Here is a 19,562-nt window from a genome sequence, read left to right on the forward strand (position 1 = left end):
TTACATTTGAACATGAGATTGAATGTGAGTGATTCATTCTGAACACAGCCACATCCCCAATTATGAAAGGGTGTGCAGACTTATGCAACCAGGCTATTGTAACTTTTTTTTCTTCCTATTTTTTAAAAAAATGTTTCTGATTGTTTTCACTTAATAGTTATACATTGTAATTACATATTAAGGGTGGAAAACCTTCTGACATGATTTATCTTAGTTTCAATTTTTTCCATCACAAAAACCTGCCATTTTAACAGGTATGCAGACTTTTTTTTTTTTTAATCCACTGCATGATTCCTTTTCATACACTGAAGTCTCCACTGAAAGGAATATCCCCCCCCCCCCCCCCCCACACACACACACACACATTTGTTTGTCTTATTAATTTTCAAACCTAAAAATGCTGACTGCTCTTACACATATTATTGTTCTATCTATACAGATCAGTGAAGGTCATGAATGTATTGTTTTATATAATGGTGTTGGTGCTTCGAGTGACAGCTGGAATGTGCCATAAAAATGCAGCAACAACAAATATGTACAAACTCCCAACTGGGAGAATTGAACTCTTGTTTCAACTCATCTAATTACATGTGTATAGTTTTACCTGCTGGTTAAAATGTTTGAGTTATCCTCTTATTTATTGTGGAATTAGAAAAAAACATTTAATAGTGTGCTTAAGAACACTGAAGACTACTACTCTCTTTGCAGCACAGCAGGATTATTAAGGATTTTTTTTTTTTTAAATTATTTTTGCATATTCTTTCTTGATTTAAAGTAGGTAAAAGTGATAATGTGTCACTAGCCCCGTGGACTGAAGAGCAAAAATGGACTCTGGTTAAAATAGTGCTCGTTGGCTTGCCTTAGTTGCTATTAATTTTATTAGTGTGTGGGTATGTGTGTGAGACATACCTATCTGTGAATTACAAAATTACCAGAACTCCTTATGCATCCAGAAGGTAAAGAAACTCCCATCTACAGCATACTGTTGTATGTGTTTGTGAGGGGAAAAAAAGTCTTCACACTTAGCCAATGTTTCTATCTGATAGAAGAGTGTTTTTTTTTTTTTAACCATACTAATGCATACACAGACCTGTGATGAGTCCCAATGACAAAAGACCTGCAAATCAGATAATAATCTGAGTGTTCATAATAGACAGCCTCGACCTGAGAAGAGCTCTAATCAGCTAATTGACTCAACAATGTCAATGCAGCCGTCAACCAGGAGATTTTAGAGCACTTCATGTTTCCATCTGCTGACAAGCTTTATGGAGATGCTGATTTCCCTTTCCAGCAGGACTTTCCAGCAGAACTACTAGTAACTGGTTTGCTGATCATGGTATTACTGTGCTTGATTGGTCAGCCAACTTGCCTGACCTGAACCCCATAGAGAATCCAATTCCATGTTGATTCATAACCATTTACATGTTGATTGGAACTTCTCAATTATTGCCCTGATGGTGGAAATGGGCATTTTGAATATTTGTGCAATTTTCTTATAGTCTCTTCCCATTTTGTGAAGCTCAACAACCTTTTGCCGCACATCACAGCTATATTACTTGGTCTTCCCCATTGTTATGAATGACTAATGGAATTTGGCCTATGTTTTACCTCATATTTATACCCCGGTGAAAGAGGAAGTCATGGTTGAACAATTTCCTGTTCCTAGTCACCCAGGTGTACTAAAATTTTTAAAAATATGCTTATACATTTTTAAAAAATATATTTTTCTCATTCATGGGGTGCCAATAATTGTTGCACACCTATATTTATCAAAGATTTTGTATTTATTTAAATAAAGCTGTGTTGTGTTTGCAGTTATTTGATATCCGTGAGAGCAGAGTATTTCTGTGAATTTTTTTAACAAAAGATTAAACCATTAAGACAATTTTTTGGACATTTTCACTTAGGGGTGTACTCAGTTTTGTTGCCAGCGGTTTAGACATTAATGGCTGTATGTTGAGTTACTTTGAGGGGACAGCAAATTTACACTGTTACACAAGCTGTACACTCACTACTTTACATTGTAGCAAAGTATCATTTCTTCAGTGTTGTCACATTGAAAGATATAATCAAATATTTACAAAAATGTGAGGGGTGCACTCACTACTTTTTTGAGATACTGCGTGTGTGTGTGTGTGTATATATATATATATATATATATATATATATATATATATATATATATATATATATATATATATATATATATATTGTGTGTGTGTGTGTGTGTACTCAGTAGAAAAGAATTGTCCTCTCACATTCAACTGCTTTTATTTCAAGCACATTTCTTAATATGTGTAATATTTGTATTAACATAAAGACAAGGCAGTGTAAAACATTACAACTTCCAGGAAGGTGTGGTAGACAAAACTGTGAAAACGTGGATTCAAAACTGACCCAGTAATCCAGCAGTTTCTCAGACTCTTCAGTACTTAATTATTTGGCTTTTTTTTCTAGTGTTTTTTAATGACTGACATGCTCATTTGTTTAAACACTTGGTAATTTTAAAGCACTTGGTAGCTTCAAGAAAAAGTGCTTTTCTTTTTTTTTATTCCTCACTGTTTCCGCTCCACCATCTGTCTCTCCTCTTTTTATCCATTTTGATCGAAATCTAAGATTGCACATCTCTATAGACTGTTTTATTTATAACATATTTATAAATACGATGAAAACAAACCAGCAGAATCAAAAGTCTCATTTCACTTTTAGGAGAGTAAAGACTCCAACACCAGCACTCATGTGAACTATTTGCAGTTTTAAAAAAAAAATGAAGGCTGAAACCATGTAAAAAGTTACCTGATACACCAATACATATCAGCTTCTGCAAACCTTTCTCAGGGTGTCAAACAAGTAGCTAAAAGCAAGAAATAACTCAATAGTCACTGGTGTGACCTGTGTAAAAAATTATTACAAGTGATATTGTGGCCACTAGGGGTTTTCAAAAAATTCATATGAGGAATCTTTGCTCTGACAACAGAGAGAATTTTCCTTGATTTTGCTGGCTTGATTTCCCCCCTGTCCAGTGCACCTGTGGCATTGTATTTGGATACTTGTTTGCACTTCATTGGATAATATAAACAAAACTCGTGTTGAATGGAGTTTGGTATGACTATATTCACGTAATTGCTCTGTAACAATGGTTTTGATTATTGTAAGTGTTGCCACCTCTAAGTCATATTAGGGACAGTGGTGGTTCAATTGTTTAGGCCCTGGGTTACTGACCAGAACTTCAGGGGTTCAGGCACTGCACAGCTACCACTATTGGGCCCCTGATCAAGGCCTTTAACTCTCATTGTTCCAGGGTTGCCGTAACATGGCTGACTCTGCACTCTGACCCCAACTCCCAACAAGCTGGGATATGCATAGAAAAGAATCTTACTGTGCTGTAATTTTTATGTGACAAATAAAGGCTTCTTCTTCTTCCACAGATGCAGTATTGTCAAGGTAAATAATGTACAGTTGGGTTCACAAGTATTTGGACAGTGACACAATTTTCATAATTTTGCCTCTGCACCACTACAATGGATTTTAAATGATGCAATCAAGAGGTTATTGAAATGTAGACTTTCAGCTTTAAATAAAGGGGTTTGACAATGTGGCATAAAAACAGGTTTGGCCTGTTTCCTCATTATTTCATGGCAAATTAAGGAGATAAAAGTTCTGGAGTTGATTCCATGTGTTGAATTTGCATTTGTTAGTTGTTCATAGTAACTATCTATTTGTAGTCCAAAGAGATGATGATGCAAGTGAAAGAGGCCATTATTAGGCTGAGAGAGAGAAAAAAAACTATCAGAGATTTAGCAGAAACTTTAGGAGTGGCAAAATCAACAATTTGGTACATTCTTAAAAAGAAGGAATGCACTAGTGAGCTCAACACCAAAAGGCCTGAACACCATGGAAGACAGCTAAAGTTGATGATCACAGAATTCTTTGACCCAAGTCAAGAACACCCTCTTGGAGGTTGGTGTATCATTTTTAAATTCTACAATCAAGAGACACCTTCATGAATGTAAATACAGATGGTTTTCTTCAAGATGCAAACCACTGGTAACACTCAAGGACAGAAAGGACAGATTACACTTTGCTAGAAAACATCTAAAAAAAAGAAAAAAGAAAAAAAAAAGAAAAACTGCCCAGTTCTGGAACAAAATTCTTTGGACAGATGAAAATAAGATTAACTTGTATAAATTCTGAAGTATACCTTCTGCTCCGATTCAGTCAAATTCTGCAAAACTGGATGATGCTCCACAGTACAGCTGGATAATGGCCCAAAACATACACTGAAACCAACCCAAGAACTTCTTAAGGCAAAGAAATTGAATGTTCTTAAATGGCAGAGTCAGTCATCTGACCTCATCCCAGTGCAGCATGCCTTTCACTTAATGAAGATAAAACTGAAGGCAGAAAGATCCTGGCAAAGCATCTCAAAGGAGGAAACTCAGCATTTGGTGTTGTCCATGTGTTCCAGACTTCAGCCAGTCATTGACTGCAAAGGATTTGCATCTAAATATGAAAAATAATATTCTTTTCCCCCTTTAAAAAAAGTGAGTGTGTCCAAATACTTTTGAGCCTGTTAAAATGGAGGGACTATATAAAATTGCTATAATTCTTAAATGGTTCATGCAATATTTTTGCAAGCCTGTTAAAGCTGAAAGTCTATCAATCACATCTTTATTGCTTCATATCAAATCCATTGTGGAGATGTACAGCAGCAAATTATTATTTTTTGTCCCTGTCCAAATACTTATGGATCTGATTGTATGTGCATACATAAATCTTTGTAAAGTAAGCCATAACTGAAGTTATTAAATAAAATGTTATTACTAATCTTTTTCCTGGCTTGTATAATCTGTTATGCTTAGCTGAATCTACTGTACATTTCTCTCAGTTACACAGTTTGAGTCTCAGACACTACAATATTGCCCATACCTTCTCTGTCACACCATGCCTTTCAGCAGAAACTACCTTTATGGTTATGGTTCATTGGGCCTTTGAGGCCCAATGAATTATTATTGTTTATCTTATTTGTCATTCATTGACATTTTCTTCTTTGGCCTTCATATATATTTATGAGCATGCATTACCTGGCTTGCTGTGACTCAAGAGTTCGGCAGTAGCATCAGAATTTGTTCCCAGGACTCACAACAGGTGACCTGAGCAGACTGGCGAAATGTTGCTTATCTTTTGCATCATGTAAACTGCAGTATGGGACAGAACAATAATCATGAATGTGCACAAGATTCAAGTAGAGGACTCTGCTTGCCCCTTTGCTTAATTGTGACTTGTTTCTGGCAGAGCCTCTTCAGCATCAAATGGTCATTTAATGTCTATTTAATGGCTGAATGTAAAACTGAATCTGGTGACGCATAAAAAGCGTAAACAGGGAGTTATGAAAACAATAAAAAAAGAATTCAGAGGCGGGGACACCTCTCACAAACCTCACAGATAAATCACATGACTTAACTTAGTAAGCTATGATAAAGTATGGAAGGTATGGTTTCCTGCTGGTGTAGTTGCTTCTCTGAATAATGCCCTCCTTACCTGGTCACTTTTGGTGGATGGCCTCTTCTATAGTGCCGTATTTTTTCCATTCTCTTTGGTCTTCATGATGCTGTTTGTTTAGATATGTTGTTTAACAAACTCTGGGACTTTTCAAGAACAGGTATATTTATATTGAGATTATGTGACACTAATTGCACACACATTGCACTCGACCCCATTCAGCTCCATTAATTGACTTCTGATGGCAAAGGGGAATACATATACAATCACATAAAATTTTTTATTTATTTATTTTTTTTTTTATTTTTTTTTTAATATAAATGAATTACTACTCTATACACCTCAACTATGGCCATAGTCAATACCAAGATGGGGAAGCTCACCTCAATTCCACATCATTGTTTTTACTAGACCATAAGTGCAACGATACATCACAATATTTGTGATGAAACATTATAGGCGTTCATACAGTCCCCTCTGAAACTATTGGAATGTCAAGCCCAATTAATTTTTTTTTGCTGTAGGGTTTGAGATCAAACGATGAATATGTTCAGAATTTCAGTTTTTATTTCCTGGTATTTATATGTAGATCTGTTAAACAACATAGCACATTTTGTATAAGACCACCCAGTGTGTAGGCAAGGAAAATATTGGCTGACATAGTGACTGACAGCTGTTTCTTGTTACCTAGGTGTCCTGATAGATTGATTGTTTAAAGAGCAATAAGCTCTGAACATCTACTAATGGTTTTAGCCTTCAGTTATAAACTTTGGGCATTGACAGTACAACAACTTGTAATGTCCTGATAAAGAAAGAAACCAATGGTGTACTGAGCAACAGACACTGAATGGTTTGGCCAAGGGAAACAACAACAGCTGATGACAGAAACTTTGTGAGAGCTGTGAAAAAAACCCCAAACACAACAGTCAGTGACATCACCAACAACCTCCACAGGGCAGGGGTGAAGATATCACAATCCACTCTTTGAAGAAAACTTTGAGAGTAGAAATTTAGAGGCAGAACTACAAGATGCCAACCACTCATCAGCAGTAAGAATCGGAAAGCCAGATTGGAATTCGCAAAGAAATACACAGATGAGCCACAGAAGTTATAGAACTAAGATTAACCTCTACCAAAGTGATGGAAAGGCCAAAGTGTGGAGAAAGAAAGGATCTACTCATCATCCAAAACACATAAGCTCATCTGTGAAACATATTGAAGGTATTGTCAAGGCTTGAGTTTGCATTTTCAGCGAAATATATCCAAATTAATCAGGAAGAACTTTATCATGCAGCAAGACAATGATCCAAAACACACTGCCAACTCAACAAAGGACTTTATTGGGGGGAAAAAGTAGAAAGTTTTAGACTGGCCAAGTCAATCACCAGACCTTAATCCAATTGAGAATGCATTTCACCTCCTGAAGAGTAGACTGAAGGGAGAAACCCTCTGAAACAAACAACAATTGAAGAGACTGTGATAAAAGCCTGAAAAAGCATCAAAAAAGAAGAAACCAACAATATGGTGATGTCAAACCCAAATGTCTTTGGTGTATAGCACAAACAAACATGTTGTCCGTACTATTTTCAGTAAAATATAGGGTTTAAATGATTTGCAGATCATTACATTCTGTTTGTATTTACACTTTACATTGCTCCAACTTTTTTGGATATGGGGTTATATGAAAAAAGATTTTGTGTGCTAATAATTTGAAATGTTACTGTCAGTCATATTCACTTGCAATGAATAATTTATATAGGAGCCCTAGATGGTAGGTTCTTAGCCCATATTACTCACCGCATGGCCCCGCTACTTCACTAAATTGTACCTGCGGCACGCATACCAGCTGGTAAGGATCAAAGAGGGGGATGAATGGAAGGAATTAGTCTATATTTTTCAATAATTTAATTACGGTTGCTTTTTAAATAAAACACAATACTTTTGTATTATAATAATATTAAACAATAAATTAATAAACAAATACATAATTAAAGTCAATAAAAAAATAAACAAATAAACAAATAATTGTTTAAAACTAAACTCAAGTTAACTTAAATTTGATGACAGATCCATACATGCTGCGTTTTTGTGAAAGGATGCCAGAAATAAAATTGGCTGTTTTGATCAGTGGAAATATTCCCACTACTTTGTTCAGACAAGAACATCACTGTAAAATCTACAGTGCCCTCCACTAACATTGGCACCCTTAGTAAATATGAGCAATGAAGGCTCTTTATTGTTTAACCTTTTGATATTTTGTTCAAAATATTCACAAAAATTCTCTGGATATCAATGCTCTCATGGATATCAAACAGTTGCAAACAACACAGGTTTATAAAAAACAAAATCTTTGTTAAATATGTGTCACTCGATTATTGACACCCCAATGAATTTATATGAGAAAAATATATTTGAAGTATATTCCCATTGATATTTTACATTTTTTTATGTACTCTGGTGACTAGGAACAGAAAATTGTTCAACCATGACTTCCTGTTTCACAGGGGTATAAATATGAGATAACACATAGGCCAAATTCCCTTAGTCATTCATAACAATGGGTAAATCCAAGGAATATAGCTGTGATGTGTTGCAAAAGGTTGTTGAGCTTCACAAAATGGGAAGTGGCTATAAGAAAAAAAAAGAATTGAAAATGATGAGAATTGAGAATGTGTTATCTTATTGCCACAGCTTTTCAGCAGTAAACACCAAGACAGTGTTGGCGCACACCGAGAGGTAGCCATATGTAAAAGTACCTCATGCCCACGGTTAAATATGGTGGTGGCTCTTTAATGTTTTGGGGCTGTTTTTCAGCCAGAGGACGTGGACATTTTATTAGGATACATGGCATCATGAACTCTATCAAATAGCAACAGATATTAAATGAAAACCTGACTGTCACTGCCAGAAAGCTTAAAATGGGTCATGGTTGGATCTTCCAGCAGGACAATGATCCAAAACATACATCACAATCAACACAAAAATGGTTTACTGACCACAAAATCAAGGTCCTCCCATGGTCATCCCAGTCCCCTGACTTGAAACCCATAGAAAACCTGTCCACCAGCATGGACCTTGAAATCTGAAGGCTCTGTAGAGATTCTGTATGGAGGAATGTCTCAGATCCCTTGCCATGTATTCTCCAACCTCATCGGGCATTATTAGGAGAAGACTCAGAGCTGCTATGTTGGCAAAGGGAGGTAGCAAAGTATTGACTAAAATGGTGTCAATAATTGTGGCAAACACATATTTAACAAATATATATATATATATATATATATTTTGATAAACCCGTATTTTGCTTGCAGTTGTTTGATATCCATGATAGCAGAGTATTTTTCTGAATTTTTTGAACAAAGGATCAAAATGTTAAACAATAAAGACAATTTTTCACAGTCTTCTTTGCTCATATTTACCAAGGGTGCTAATTTTAGTGGAGGACACTGTAATTTAATGTATTGATATAAATGTAAGTTTTGCTTGTGTTGCATTCACTAACATGGGAACAGGCTGGGTTAAAAATTCGCTTTTGAATCCATGAGAGGCCTGAACTGGAAGAGCTCATACAGCCACACAGTGGTAGAGCAGAGTGTATCACGCCAGCGTGTGTGAGTCATGCCAGTGCCTGCTGGGTTAGGATGTATGAGACAAACCATACATCCTACTGCCTTACACAAACACACGTACATGGAGGTTCTGGTTTTGCCCTTTTAACTTGAAGAGAGAGAGAGGAAAATGTGCGGCTGTTAAGGGAACGACTGTTTCTAACTACAATAACATAAAATGATAACAGGAAGCAATGCCTGTGTCAGGAAACTTACTGACCCCTGAGACTCGCTCTAGAAACCACTTGAAGCATTCATGGTGTTGAACTATTTTGAACTATTTCAATTGCTTTTGTTTGATTTGTTCATTGTAAACAGCTGAAAGTCTGTACATTTTGACAATAAAATTGATTTGTAATGGGGGTTGAATCATTTTGATTGCAACTGTATGTTATATACTGATAATTAAGTCTCTTTTGTTAATTATGAGACACAGCTAGTACTGAACATGTGACTTTTTTTTTTTTAAATAGACTGCGGCTGAATTCAACCTAATCGGATTTAGGCTATTTGCATTGACAATGTGATGTTAATTAGTCACCGGACAGATTTCTAAATACAGTGTGATAGTTATACAATTTGAAATACATCAGCAATATGTTTTGGTCTTAATGCTTGGACAAAAATGTGTGCTTTTACAGTATATATGAGGAGTTGGTAAATCTTACAGCGTAAAGCAGAAGTTTTTCAGAGAAACACTACCCTGCTGTTAAAAATCCTTCCGTGCAAGACTTATAAAACTGAATGGGTGAAACCAGTTGATATTTAAAATAATATAAAATAAAACTATATATCACCTAACCCCAAAACTATGTTTCCACATAGTATTCTAAGAGTCTTCTAGTGTAGTGTGTTCTAATATAGCTTCTAGAAATCCATGGTGGAAGCCGGCTGTTTAGGAAGTCCACAGTTAGGAAGTAGTACATACTTAGCAGTAGGAAGACCACAGTTTAATGTTTCAGTGGTAGGCAAAGGTGATGAAGAGCTGCATCCAAATTTGAGGATAAATTCAATTAAAATGGGGAGACAGATTGACCAACATGTCTCACACCTGCAGGAAATAGACATTAGCTACTCTGTACAGACAAAAATCCCAGTGTTTAGTATGTGTCACCAGTTGTACTGACAAAAGTTAAAGGAGTTACAAGTCTCATATGTCCACTTACTTATCTCTCCTGTTGTCTGAATTCTTTCACTTTGATAAAGAGTTTATTGCTAGGATAATTTTTCTTGATTGTGCTTGTCACTGTAATTTGACTTTGTATAGGTAAGATGCATTTCAGAAAGTATTACATACAAAGAGTACAAAGGGTAGAAAAGTCTTAGTAAGGTGTCTGGTGACCACAACAGCTTCAGTGTGCCTTGCCATCAATTCTACAAGTCTCTGTAACTGTGTTGGAGGGATGAACACCATTTTTCCAAAAGATATTCCTTCAGTTTGTGTTTTTATGATAGTGATGGAGGGCACTGTCTAACACATTGGTCCACTTGCCATCTTGATCCAAAATTTACATATGTACAGTGGTGCTTGAAAGTGTGTGAACCCCTTAGAATTTTAGCCCATTCCACAGGACAGAACAGCTTCAACTCTGTTGAAGGATGTTGGTGGGTTTCCTCACTTGAACTGCTTGCTTTCCACGACATTTCTATTGGATTAAGGTCAGGACTTTGACTTGGCCATTCCAGAACATTAACTCTCTTTCTTCTTTGACCATTCTTTGGCAGAACGACTTGTGTGCTTAGTGTCATTTTCTTGCCACATCACCCACTTTCTTTTGAGATCCAGTTCATGAACAGGTGTCCTGACATTTTCTTTTAGAATTTGCTGGTATAATTCAGAATTCATTGTTCCATCAGTCATGGCAAGCCATCCTGGCCCAGATGCAGCAAAACAGGCCCACACATAATACTACCACCAGCATATGTCACAGATGGGATAAGGTTCTTATGCTGGAATGCAGTGTTTTCCTTTCTCCAAACATAACTTTTAAACCAAAAGGTCTATTTTGGTCTCATCATTCCCACTCCAATAAATATTGCTCCACTAGCCTTCTGGCTTGTCCATGTGATCTTTAACAAACTGCAGAGTGGCTACAATGTTCTCTGGAGAGCAGTGGCTTTCTCCTTGCAGCCCTGCCATGCACACCATTGTTGTTCAGTGTTCTCCTGATGGTGGAGTCATGAACGTGAACATTAGTCAATGTGAGAGAGGCCTTTAGTTGCTTAGAAGTTATCCTGGCTCCTTTGTGACCTCACAGACTATTACATGTCTTGCTCTTGGAGTGCTCTTTGTTGTTCGTCCACTCCTGGGGAGGGTAACAATGGTCTTGAATTTCCTGCATTTCTACACAGTCTGTCTGACATTGGTGGAGTCCAAACTCTTTAGAGGTTGTTTTGAAACTTTTTGTAGCCTCATGAGCCTCAACTACTTTCTGAGGTTCTCAGAAAATTCATTTGTTTACGCCATGATACACTTCCCCAAAGGTTGTGAAAATCAGACTCTTATATATCCCTTTCTTCTTTACATAAAACAAGCCACTCATTTACACCTGATTGTCATCTCACTAATTGAAAACACCTAATGTCACCTTCAAATTAACTGCTAATTCTAGAGGTTCATATACCTTTGCCACTCACAAATATGTAATATTGGATAATTTTCCTTAATAAACAAATGACCAAGTATAATATATTTGTCTTATTTGCTTAATTGGGTTCTCTTTGTCTACTTTTATGACTTGTCTGAAAATCTGATGATGTTTTAGTTAATATTTATGCAGACTCCAAATTACCCAGATCTGACCAAGCATCTGTGGGATGTGCTGGACAAACAAGTCTGTTCCATTGAGGCCCCACCTCGCAACTTCTCTTCTCTTAGGATCTCCTGCTAATGTCTTGGTGCTAGATACCACAGCACACCTTCAGAGGTCTTGTGGAGTCCATGCCTCGATGGGACAGAATATGTGGCAGGTGGTTTTACTGTACCAACACATCAACTTTGAGAACTGACTGTTCACTTGCTGCCTAATATATCTCTAATATAATCAAATAAACCACAGAAAATAAACAAACCAGAAGAGTCAATTGCACTCTGATTTGTACTTGATAAATTGATGTAAAGCCTCATGTATTAGAGACTTTCTCTTTTCCCTTGCAATCATAAGTATTTTTGTGGGCCTGCTTAAGGTCGGCTTGAACTGTTTTTCATTGTTCAAGCAATAGTGTGATTTTGCACTCACTTCATCATGGTTCTGCCCTATTTTTTATGCCTGAATTGTTGACTGACAGGTAATCAAGGCAAGAGTAAGAATAATGAGTAACAGCAAGCAGGTGCTTTTTCCAGTTGGGAGAACCCAGTTGGCTGAGTGATTATCCTGGAACGATCCATTGACTCAGCACTGCTCTGCTCGCCCAGATGCAGATTGTATCTGGTAGCCTGGAGAGATCTGACTGACTCATCCCTGTTTGGGATATGCTTCTGTTGAATACTTCCATATGCCTCCAAATTTGTGTCATTTACTCATTATATGAGGTTGTGATAAACAAAAAATCTTTAATTATGCTTCATCTCGGATTGTTTGCACCACCTTCTAACTTCTGCCTCCAGTCTGACAACTACATATTTGAGCATTTCATCATATGCTGCTGAAAAGAAGTCTAAATGAGAAACCGGTAAATGCTAATTGATTGTCTCTTATCTGAGTGATGGAAGAGGAAAAACAACTCAAGAATCAGATTTAGGGAAACAGCAGAAATGTTGATCACTGCGTTTGCTTCTGTGCTGTCATGCTCCATTGTGATTGAGTGATCCACAGTCATTTATTTGTTTACTAATTAGAGTTGAGTTGTTCTGCATTTCTAGTTTACTATTTAGGTGTCTCCACTTTTAATCCTGTTATATTAAGGCTCCATGTTCCTTTTTAGTTAAAAAGTAGCTAATCTGGCCAGCAACCCAAAAGGGAGTCATGTGAGAAAGATCTGTGAGAAAGGGCAAAGGGAATTTTTATGACTAATCATTGTTTACAAACCTACCTAACTCCTAATTATTAACTACTATTATGACTTCAACATACAGTGAAATATCAGTTGGCGAGACCAGGATTTTGTTTGCTTTGTATTTATTCTCACTCCTTTTTTTTTCAGTGGTTTAAACTTCGGAAGCTGACCAGGCAGAAAAATAATAAACAAAATTTCTCTCTAACTATACTAAAAGGAACTAATTAAGCTAAAAAGAAAGAAAACAAAAATACACTTCCTTCCTTCACTCCCTAGCTAACCCAAAACCAAGAGAAAATGAATTAACATAAATGGCGCTAACATCCTAACCACGATTAACAGTGCACTATTTACAAAGGTGACAATTAGTGTGTGTAATTTACAAGAAATATAAATAAATAAATGAGTGGCACAAAACAATGGCAATGATCTACCCCACCAATCCCAAAGCATGAGGCAGGAGCAGGCGTGTACAAGTTGTGATTGTGACGCATTGTAGTGGACGGGGCCTAAAGGTGGAGGAGGAGACAAAAGACACCCATCCCACCACTGACACTGATACACGATTGACACATAGTACAAACAGAAATACGACTGAGAACGTAACAACTACTATGTGCTTCTTCATTCTTCTTTGTTTCTGCCACTAACTAACATTAAGATGAAGCTTTCCCCTAAATGTGACACTCGGGTTGATGGTCATAAGTAATTTTTGTAAAACTTGTATAATACAGAGGAGGTTACAATAACAGCAGCAGATTATTGTATCCATTTTAAGACATTTCATTTTGAATACTCCTTGAGCGTGTAATGACTTTCCATTAGCAATCAAGCTGAGCTTCTGCATGCAAATCCCACCTCAAAAGAAGATATCAAAATTAATAGAACCTTTCTAGCTGACTAAAGTATGCTTTGAGCTAGTAAATACTAGATTACCATTCGCTGCCCTTTCAGGATGCCCTCAGTATTCAGTACTTTCACAGTATTTGTCCAGCCTTACTTTCCCATAATCCTGCTAGTCATGCAAAATTAGGCAGGTTTAATGAGATAGAAAGCCTCCAGAAGCCCCAAGACTAAAATAAATAAATAAATAAAGTCTCATGCTCCTCTTCATTTATGCTTCTGACATTTTACAGGCACAATTAACATTTAAGGATGCAGCTGAGTCCCCTACCAACATCTTCAGAGCACACATATTCATAGGAATGATTGCAAAATTTGAATGGCAAAATGAAAAGAACAATGGCTACTTTCCCAAAAGCTTTCCCTAACTGATGTAATCTCCCTCAATATCAGTCTCCTTTACTCTTCCAGCTTCAAGATGATGAGCTTATCTAGCCAAAAATGATTTGTCTTTGCCAACATGGTTAAAATTGGAGTGAGGCATATGTTGAATAGTTCCTCTTGAGTTCAGCTTTGTAAGGGAAATCTGTGTGCTCTATGTTCACACTTTCTTTGCATAGTGAGGTAGTGGTAGGAGTAATAGGGGAAACAGGAAGTTTTAGAGAACCAATGTATGACATATGAGTGAACTTGTATGAACTATGAGTGAGACTAGAGCTGTACGACGTCCTGTGCACCTTTGGAGATTAATGATTACTATTTGTTGTATGTTTACAGAACCTGATCAAGAATCTCCCTGAACAGAAGGAGCTGAGCTCTCTTGCTGAGCTGAAGAGTGAGTACGAGGAGCTGTGCGAGTCAGAGCAGTTTGGCATTGTGGTATGTATTGGAGGCAGTGCACAAACACAAGCAGCTGTCACTGAGACATCAGGGAGCAAACACACTTTCCTTTTGATGATGTCTTTCAGTTTTTCTAAGCTGTTTTCTTTTTCTGGACATTGGTTTTCTTTATCTCTTCTGGCTCAGTGCTCCTCTTTTCTGCCCAATTTTTCAATCTTGCTCCAGTGCACATTCAATCCCCCTTACCACTCTTTCTGTCCTTGTCTTGTGTTGCCTCTCTGTGACACTGACACCTCCCTCCCACCAGCTCACCCCACCTTAGTTCCTTTGCATAACTTGTTGTAAAAATGAGTACTTCTGTACATGTAAAGGATTTGAAGCTGAGATGCAGACAGAGAGAGAGGACTGAGAAATTAAGAGTAGCGAGAAAAGAAGTGAGATAGATACTATCTTGAAATGTTGATTTATTTTCATTATCATAGCTTGCTAAGCATTATATCCACAGTTATGTAACTTGGTCAGTAGTTAGATGGAGAGATATGTAATGTTTGTAAAGTGTTTTAACTGTCATTTATGCAGATTCTCAAGCCACTAGGGATGGAAAAAAAAACAAAAAACGCTAATAATATAGCTGCAAGCAGCGATGACACTCTCATATATGTATGTAATGTATATATTATAGACGTATTTATATGTTTATAATATATTTACACCTATATTTATCCCCCAAGGCTTATAATTGAACATGTAGATATGCATGTAGATAGCCTCAGGCCTGGATTTGTATCAAATATGTGAAGTTTGGTACAGATTGAACATTGTATGTTTAAGTTATAACAACTTCCTGTTTTGTGGCATTAATAGCATGGTTTAGCACTTAGCTAACTGTTGCAAACATGGTGTAACATGGTTCTAGCATGTTGCTAGCATATTTACCACTTACTGGCATATTTTAATATGTTGGTAGGACTGCATCACAGTGTAAAACATGGCACTTCCTGTTGCCAGTAGGTTATGCTATGACTATAACTGAATCTTGGCATGTAGACGTCTTCAGACCAGGACTTTTATCAAACTTGTGAAGTTTGGAGCAGAATGGACATTGTATGTTTGCGTTATAACAACTTCCTGTTTCATGGTGAAACATCAAACTTTGTGAGACACCCACACCAGCGAGGTCAAGGCCTTTAGATGAGACTGACTGAATATCGATCTATGAAATCTCTAGGAGGAGTAGGTTAAAGTACGAGGCCTGGAAATGGCAAAAACACAGTAAAAATGTAAGAGAAAAATCTAAATGGCTGACTTCCTATTGAGTTTAGGGCATGTATTTTTGTATGTATTGCCATGATACACATGTCTACCGAATTTTGTACATGTAGGTGAAATGTAGCGCGAGGTGCACATCATTGAAATTTTGTAGGTGGTGCTATCGAACCATTTTGCCACACTCAGTTCTAAAACTTGTATCAGATGTAAATGTTCGCCACTTTCGAGGTGTGTGCAAAGTTGAATGAGTTTTTGAGCATGTTAGAAAACTAACAAAAACAATAGGTGTCTTCGCTCCTTTTGGGCTTGACCCTTAATAATAAACAGAGCAGATACAATAGGGCCTCACACCTCCAGTGCTTGGGCCCTAATAATAATAATACATGGAGCAGATCCAATAGGGCCTCGCACCAGCGGTGCTCCGGCCCTAATAATAATAAACGTAGCAGATCCAATAGGGCCTCACACCATCGGTGCTTGGCCCCTAATAATAAACGTAGCAGATCCCATAGGGCCTTGCACCAGCGGTTCTCATTTATTGTTTAGAAGATATGAGACACTTCCTGCTGCCAGTTGGTGTGGCACTGAACATGACTCACAGTAGTCACATCCATGTGATCATACCCTGTGACCAAGTTTTGATCTAAAGCCCTTATTGCCTGCAGAAGATATGAGACACTTCCTGTAAAACTTCCTATTGGATAGAGCTAATGAGCTAATGAGCTAATTACTTTTAATTTTGTTTTCCTTTGTTAGTATAAAAAGAAAAAAAACCTGAATGTTTACTGCTGTGTGTTGCTCAATTTGTTTTGTTTTTCTTTTCAATGGAATATTTGGGAAAGGGAGGGGAGGAGAGAAGAGAAAAGGTGATGTTCAGGAGAAATGTTTAGTTCAGCAGAAATGTCCAGCAGAAATGTCCAGCAGAAATGTTCAACAGAAATATTTTGCAGAAATGTTTAGTTCAGCAGAAATGTCTAGCAGAAATGTTCAACAGAAACGTTCAGCAGCAATGTTTAGTTCAGCAGGAATGTTCAACAGAAATGTTCAGCAGAAATGTTCAATAAAAATGAAACTGGGAAAAAAAAAAGAAAAACAAAATTAATTAATTACTGTCATCATTGAAGTAATTTTGATTAACCCCAAATAAAGATCAGCTGTTCTGTAGGATTTTCTTGATTTTCCAAAGTCAAACTTGCACAAAACATCGAACCTTCAGGGGGATGGGCTACTACAGTTGAAGACCACAGAGGGTTCCCCTCATGTCAGCCAAGAACTGGAATCTATGGTTATCATGGGCACATGCTCACAGAAACTGGGCAGATGAAGATTAGGAAAAAAAACCCCACCAGCCTTTTTCCAGTCTTTCATCTGTATCTTATTCCAGTCTGTGCCTATGCCTCAGATTCTTGTTCTTGGCTTATAGGAGTGGAACCTGATGTGGTCTTCTGCTGTTGTAGCTCATCCACCTCAAGGTTTAATGGGTTGTGCATTCTGAGATGTTTTTCTGCTCACCACAGTTATAAAAAATAAAGCTTATTTGAGTTACTATGGACTTCCTGTCAGCTTAAACCATTCTGGTCATTCTCTTCTTATCTCTCTCATCAACAATATGTTTCAGCTTGCATACCCTCTGTACACTGGATGTTTTTTGTTTGCACCATTCTGTGTAAACTCAAGAGACTGTTGTGTGAGAAATTCTCAGGAGATCAGCAGTTTCTGAAACGTTCAAACCAGTCCATCTGGCACCAACAGCCAAGCCACAGTTAAAGACACACACTTTCCTCATTCTGATGTTTGATATGAACATTAGCTGAAGCTCTTGACCTGTATCGCCATGATTTTATACATTGTGCTGCTGCCACATGGTTGGCTGTTTATTTAATTGCCCTTTAATGTCTTCTGTGTTATGCAAATTATGTTTTCCAATGTGCCAATCCGTTAACGGGTGAGGGAGATCTAGGTGCAGATGAAGGTTAAATGCATTCTTTAATCTTATTAATCAAATATCTGACTCCAATGCACTGTGAATTTCAGTGTACCTGCATTATCTGACTCCAGTTTATAAGGTTAATGTCAAGGATTTCAAACAATCACCAAGCTAAAATTTTAAACTGCATTTCCAAGGTAGTCTTCCTCTCAGTGTACCCCATGCTCAATGACCGGCAACTCTCCTAGTAGCGCTTAAATCTGTAATTCATTTGAGGCATGCAAGTCGTGCACAAGTGCATCATTAAAGTCTCATTGTACACATATAAAATAGCACATTTTTAAACAATAGATTTGTTAGATAACTTTAATATAATAACAGGGAACTGACACATTTGGATTTTATTTTTTGGATATTTGCTTAATGATTGAATTTACACAATATGTACTCAGATTCAATGTGAGTATACTGTATAGGCATTATATATAGGCATATACATCTTTGATATGTAATTTTCTTTCATTTGTAGATGAGCTCAGTGAAGCTATTGCGTCCTCGTCTGAATGGAATCCTGTTCAAGCTGACATTCGAGGAGCAAGTAAACAACATCCGTCCTGACATCATGAACGTCACCTTTGCATGTGAGGAAGTGAAGAAGAGTGAGAGCTTTAGCAAGCTCCTGGAATTGGTACTGCTTGTGGGAAACTACATGAATGCAGGCTCCAGAAATGCCCAGACTTTTGGGTTTAACATCAGCTTCCTTTGCAAGGTACTGTTTATTTATTTCTGTTTTTTTATAGTCTCATAAAGTTACACATCCTAATGAAGATCCAAAAAATCATTACAATGGCTAGCCTCATACAAAGCTTTGAAAACGGCTTGATTCGTAGATTGTATCTCTGTATTTAGAATTTTGACTTTACACCTGACCAAAAATGGGTATTTTTGAAAACACTGAACACTGTATTTCTGAACAAATTTTTACATGGTTTCTCTATTAAAATGGCAGCCCTGAGTTCGGAGTTCTTCTTTTGTATTATTAGCTGAACTGATCATGCAGAAGCTTTAAAGAGCCTGTTAACCTAGTTTCATAATTACCATCTTACTATTATCCATAGTTATCGTTTCCCCCTTTTAGTTTCCCTTAAGTTCAGAGATTTTTTTTTTCTGTCATTTTGTTCTGGACAATTTCATTTTGAAGTAGAGGTGATGTCAGGTCTACCAAAGGTCTGCAGAAACTAAAATGACTTGCTTGCTCAATATTTGTTATATGATTGTCTAACCCCAACTTTAACCCTATGGGCCATATTTAGAAGTTATGGGAGAGTTACAGTCCCCTCTGGAAGTATTGGAACAGCAAGGCCAATTCATTTTTTGTGCTATACACTGAAGACATTTGTGCTTGAAATCAAAAGATGAATTGGATAATAGATCAGAATTTCAGCTTTAATTTCCTGATATTTACAGCTAGATGTGTTAAACAACTTGGAACATGACACCATTTGTGGCAGACAGCCCAATTTTGTGGTGAACAAAAGTATAGGAATAGATAGTCTTAATGTAAATTAATACTTATTTGG

General features: G+C 37.0%; 1 protein-coding gene across 7 annotated transcripts in view; it reads left to right on the plus strand.

Annotated features, from left to right (window-relative positions):
* diaph2 (diaphanous-related formin 2) overlaps window positions 1–19,562 on the plus strand; it is a 388,403-nt gene that overhangs the window by 174,641 nt on the left and 194,200 nt on the right. For all 7 annotated transcript variants that reach the window (XM_053682091.1, XM_047157080.2, XM_047157081.2 and 4 more), the window contains 2 exons: window positions 14,724–14,825; window positions 18,512–18,751. In XM_053682091.1, the coding sequence (XP_053538066.1) occupies window positions 14,724–14,825; window positions 18,512–18,751 (342 nt within the window). The remainder of the gene's footprint in view (window positions 1–14,723; window positions 14,826–18,511; window positions 18,752–19,562) is intronic.

This window comes from Ictalurus punctatus, chromosome 8 (assembly GCF_001660625.3).
Source record: "Ictalurus punctatus breed USDA103 chromosome 8, Coco_2.0, whole genome shotgun sequence".
Taxonomy (NCBI): Eukaryota; Metazoa; Chordata; class Actinopteri; order Siluriformes; family Ictaluridae; genus Ictalurus; species Ictalurus punctatus.